At 36.2% G+C, this 5,743-nt stretch overlaps 1 protein-coding gene across 3 annotated transcripts in view; it reads left to right on the top strand.

Moving 5' to 3' along the window:
- The window catches only part of LOC106868663 (40S ribosomal protein S27-like), a 10,189-nt gene extending 7,936 nt beyond the window's left edge, over positions 1 to 2,253 (top strand). For all 3 annotated transcript variants that reach the window (XM_014914040.1, XM_052974358.1, XM_052974359.1), the window contains exons 2-4: positions 174 to 282; positions 1,503 to 1,613; positions 2,050 to 2,253. In XM_014914040.1, coding sequence (XP_014769526.1) covers positions 174 to 282; positions 1,503 to 1,613; positions 2,050 to 2,078 — 249 coding nt within the window. In that variant the 3' untranslated portion in view covers positions 2,079 to 2,253. The remainder of the gene's footprint in view (positions 1 to 173; positions 283 to 1,502; positions 1,614 to 2,049) is intronic.
- The last annotated feature ends 3,490 nt before the right edge of the window (positions 2,254 to 5,743 follow it).

The following is a 5,743-nucleotide window of genomic DNA, read 5'->3' as shown; positions in this document are numbered from 1 at the left end:
GACGGAGTGCCAACTGCAACTGCAACATAGTGTATAGCAGTTATTTTTAATTTCATCAGTTAGGAAGTATCTGAACTCTGTACTACTTATTAGGCTTATTATCACACGCTATCTTCTATTACTGGTATCTACCTATTTTATTTCATGTATTTCTTCTGTTTTTGTCATTGCAGCTCGCTAAAGATTTATTGCATCCTTCCTTAGAAAAGGAAAGAAGGAAATGTAAACTAAAACGACTTGTACAGTCTCCAGACAGTTACTTTATGGATGTCAAATGCCCAGGTAAGCCATTTTTCTTTTTTGGGATTTGGCTTACAATAAATTCAAACGTGATTCTTTTTTAAATTGTTAGTTCTTATATGTTTCTGTTGTAAGATTCATTTTTCCATACAGTGGATGTCTGTGAATAGAGTGAATGTGTAAGCTTGTTGTTGATTACTCATCATATTAATCACTCCACTGTGGAGTGGGAAGTAGCAATCAATTTCAGTTGGAATTAGCTAAAGGGTTAATTTAACCCTTTAGCATTTAAATTACATTTGTGAAAATGTAATGCTTATTTATTCACATTGTTTTGAATTAATGTAACTTAGTTAACTTTTTACGCACATTCTTGAAATTTTATATAAATACCAATGGTTCACAGTTTTGTATAAATACTATTGGTTCACAATTATCCCTGATTTTATTGAAAATACAAAATTCTGAACCAATGGTATTCATTGGTTCAACTAATTGAGAGAAGTATTTGAGAGGTGTGGGCTAGGTGACTTTATGCCAGGGACAAGTACAGGTGTCTTGTAGAGAAGATACATGGCTACCTCACAAGACTAGTCTTGGATAATGGAACAGCTCTCCTCACCTGCTCCAAAGAAGGCCAAGTTTGTTTCATCTGCAGGGAAGGTGATGGCCTCTGTCTTTTGGATGCAAAAAGCATTGTGTTTATTGACTATCTTCAAAAGGGCCATACCATCATTGGAGAGTACTATGTCAACTTGCTGAGGTAGTTACAAAAGTCTATCAAGACCATACGTCCCAAGAAAACTGATGGGGTCTTGCTCCAGCACACAAGCCTTTGGTTTCAATGGCTGCTGTGCATGACTGTGGCTTTGAATTGGTTGATTGGCCTCCCTATTTTCCTGATTTGGCCCCATCTGACTATAATCTAGGAATCGGTATCGCAGTGATGATGATGTCATATCTGCTGTTGATGACTTTTTTGATTACCAGGATGAAAGCTTCTTCATCAGTGGAATCCAAGCATTGCAACACCGATGGAAGAAGTGTGTGGACCGCAAGGAAACTATATTGAAAAATAAACCTCATTTACTTGCTTTCCAATGAGAGTATCTTGGTCAGCCAGTAAACTTTTCAGCCAACCCTCATATAGTTGTCTGTTGACAGTGTTTTGTATTTTTATACGTGGAACATTTGAAATACAAATATGTTGACTGATTATAATAAAAGTTGATGTCTTTCATGCAATGTTTTGTATTTTTCAGGCTGTTATAAAATCACTACAGTATTTAGTCATGCTCAAACTGTTGTTTTATGTGTTGGATGTTCAACTGTATTATGTCAGCCCACAGGAGGCAAAGCCAGACTTACAGAAGGTAAGACTTTTAACAATTTGAAATCTCAAATGACTTGTAGAAAGAGAAAAAAAAAATTAATTTCTCTTTAAATATTTGTTGTTTCTAGCATTAAGCTACCCCATTACACATTGCAAGGTAGATTGGAGTAGATGTTTAAGTGACTTGTACAATAGTGTGAATGAATGTGGCACAAGTAATTTACATGAATTTTACCTTAATGTAATTGCTGAGTAGAGTATTTTAGCTTTGCTTCATTTGACCTGTTGTCAATTTTTCTTAATCAGTGTGTTAAGCTGTTACTAGTGTGGGGTTTGTATTAAGACTCAGGTCTCTTAACAAAGGAAATAAAAATAATATTGAAGAAGATTTAGATGTTTTCTGACTTGCCACTCTACAATATCATTTTTACATGCTTTATATTGTGAGTAACAGCAAATTTCTTTTGTTTCTACAGGTTGCTCATTCAGAAGGAAACAACACTGAACATAAGATGGTTTGAGGAGGTTTATTAGGCCAGGAGTGTTAGGTTTTTAAGCTCAGTGAGCTAACGTGGATGACTGAACACAAATAATGCAAGATGGCCTTCGTTTCATATCTTCCTTTTTATTTTAAATAAAATTTCTTATGAAAATTTGATAATAAATGTTATTTCAAAATATGTTAAGTTTTTTTTTTTTTCCTATCACCTTTTTGAATATTTCTAATATCTGTGGGTGAAGTTTTGGTTCCTAGCTGCAGCAATGTTTTTTGTCCCTATTTCTAACCATCTTTTACTTTTCCTTCATACTCTTGTAACCTCCCACCCCTCTTGATCCATTCCCCATATCCTCCCTTGCTCTGGTACCCCATTACAGCCTCACATCTGCCCTTATAAAATGCAAAATGGCCATGTATCTCTTTGTAGTAAGACAATTGTTTGTACTTGACTTCTATGATAATTTACTACCCTCCCAGGCACCTAGCATAAAGCCACCTCTTCCACCACTTAATCGAGGGACCCCTTTTTGATGATTTTAGCACCTTGGTCATTGTGAATGTGAATTGGTCACTAACCCCCAATTTAGCTAATGACCCACCCAGTTTCTATTTATATATTGAGCGGTAGTAATATTGGTTTCAAATTTTGGCACAAGGCCAGCAACTCCAGGGGCAAGAGTAAGTTGATTACATTGACCAGTGTTCAACTGGTACATATATTTTTGCCCCCTGTTCCAGGTTGATAAGCAAAGCCAACCATGGCAGAATTTGAACTGAACTCAGAATATAAAAACTGATGAAATGCAGCTAAGCACTCACCACCTTGAGTAGTGATAACATTTCTTTTTACTATGGGGACAAGGCCAACAATTTCAAAGGAGCAAATTGATTACATCGATCTCAAAGTTCAACTGGTGCTTATTTTATTGACCCTGATAGACAAAATGCTAAGAATTTTACCTGGTGCTCTAACAATTCTGCCAGCTCACTGCCTTGAGTGGTGGTAATATTAAAATTGTTTTGTTAGTATTGCTGTCATGACTCCAGTACATAGGAATCCCCCAAGTTTCATTGATGCTGTCCTCACAGCTGTGTGCATTCTACCGTTACCTGCATACAGTTAGATATTTTCCCGTCATGTTTAAATAGCTTAATCTGAATAATTTTCACAGAAAAAAAGTATATCCTCTCAAGCCATTCTCAGACCTGGTAAGTACATATTAGAAAATGCTTCTCCGAAGAAGTATGAAACCGAATTGTCCAGAATTTTTACTGTACTTATCAAAGGTCAACCGTTCCATTTTTCCAGTTATCTCCCTTAACTAGTAATAATGCTACTTTCTCAGTATGAATAATTTCTTTGGATGAAAATAGTTTTTGATTCAAATAGATATTCTGCATTCAAATGCTTATTGGTAGTTTAGCCACGAACAGTACCTGTGTGTAAATGGTTTTACTTAAAAGCATTTGGTTGGCTATATCCGGGCCAAACTGACCGGATCTGATCTCTTACCTCTCCTACAGTGTCATTCAAAAAAATAAACGATCACATCATTGAAATCTCAAAGCTATAAAAGATAATTCTGTATCAGCTGGACGTCTGGTTCATTAGTATTTTGCTACTTATATTAGATCTCACCATTTCATTGGCTTCCTTTTGTAGAAGTGCTTTACTTCACTTGACTATTCTTCATATCTCCATAGCTGTTTCTTCTCTTGTACACCTCAGGCAATGCCCACTTTTCTCTCAACACTTGGCAGCATACTTGAATCATTTTTTTTCTTTCTAACCTTGGAGTGTTCTCCATGGTTACTAACCATGCATTTTCTCTATATGCATACAAATCAGTTAGCTTTTTGGTTAGAGAAGGGATTTTTGTTGCCTCCCGGTTTCTTAAAAAGCACATCTTTTATTGGGTAACAGGTTTGTATTTGCTTGTTCACTTCACACATGGTTATATAGTGACTGGTTTTCACTATTTTTAAGCTTCTTGGGACGAGATCTAGGTCACCTGGCAAACAAGAATCTCCACAGACAACTGCCTCAAACCCTTATGATTGAGAACTAATCCCTCAAACACGCACCTGCTCAACTTGCATGTTGAAGTCTATGCAAGAGCAAAATTCACTGTATAACTTGGATTCTGTGAATTAATTTGTAAGCTTCTGGCTAAGTTAGAAATCCAGGCCATGTAATTAATACTACTAATGCTGTGAATCACATGATTTTTCACCAATTTATAAGTTCTGTTCATGAAACAACTTATTTTATGGTGTGCGGTATAACTATGTTCTCATGTAGAAATTTTATATTTTAGGTAAGAATTGTTAAATTACAGCAATGATAAAAAGCCCAACCTTTTCTTAACCAGTTCATGGCACGTAAAAGCACCCTCTACACTCTCTGAGTGGTTGGTGTTAGGAAGGGCATCCAACAGTAGAAACTCTGCCAAATCAGATTGGAGCCTGGTGTAGCCATCTGGTTTCACCAGTCCCCAGTCAAACCGTCCAACCCATGCTAGCATGGAAAGCGGACGTTAAACGACAATGATGATATATATATATATATATATATATATATTTGCAATCATTAAAATATCCAAAACAAAAGTACTTTTACATAAGCAGATTCAATAAAGCACAAATGCAGTGATAAGAAAGAAACTATGTTAGTTCTAAAGGTAATTTCACTGCAATTTACAGTGAAGGAAAAAAAAAAAAATCTCATTCATGGTAAAGATATCTTAGCAGCTCAGTGGCACTCTTTACTGGAACCCCAGGTTAATTTTTGGCTCCTTACAACTTGCTCAGTGGAGGACACAAAAGAGAGGTAACCATGAGTTGCCTAAAAGGGTTTAGGCCATGAAGTCAACCCCACTATATTTACACTTTTACCATAAGCAAAAATTTTTCTTCGGAGTGAACTGCAGTGAAATTGCACTAAATTAAAATATGTCAAATATATTCTAACTAATCCTAAGTACTTTTTACTTTGCTTATCTCCTACCATTAAATACATTTTTGTTATTAAAATTTTTTTTAATTACCCTGCCTTATTGTCTGTTTAAAAAATGTTTCCTCTGCATTTAGATATTCTTTTAGTTCTTTGGAATCCTTTCACCCAAGTTTTTTTTTTTTAATCTTTCAAACGTTTTTGTTGTTTATAGCCAACAATTGTAAGCGTTTTCAGCTTACTTGTCCAAGTTGTTATACTGTGGCCATGACAGTATATTGCCTAAAAGGGGTTCAGTCAATGAAATCAACTCCATATTATTTTATTGGTATCAAGACTCGAGGTATTTCGTGTTGTAAGACAGTGTAGGAGAGAGAATAGTGATGTTGTAGGAGAGAAATGTGTTCGCATGGATGATGGTACGCTTGCATTAAATGAGGATGCAAAGAAAGAGGTCTGGAGATGCCACTACGATAGATTGCTTAATAAAGAGAATGAATGGGAGAAAGAGAGCCTGCCTTATGTCGACCCAATAGAGGGACCAGCTATCCGAGTTGATAGTACCAGGGTAGATAAAGCAATTAAGAGTATGAAGACCGGGAAAGCCCCCGGCCCATCAGGAATCACTGCAGAGATGCTCAAAATATCTGGCAGTGTTGGCTATAGCCTAGTCACCCGTATTACGAACCAGGTGATACACGAAGGAGTCATACCCTAT

This window comes from Octopus bimaculoides, chromosome 18 (assembly GCF_001194135.2).
Source record: "Octopus bimaculoides isolate UCB-OBI-ISO-001 chromosome 18, ASM119413v2, whole genome shotgun sequence".
NCBI lineage: Eukaryota > Metazoa > Mollusca > Cephalopoda > Octopoda > Octopodidae > Octopus > Octopus bimaculoides.
The sequence above is the reverse complement of the archived record's forward strand: the minus strand, read 5'-3'. Positions and strand labels throughout refer to the sequence as shown.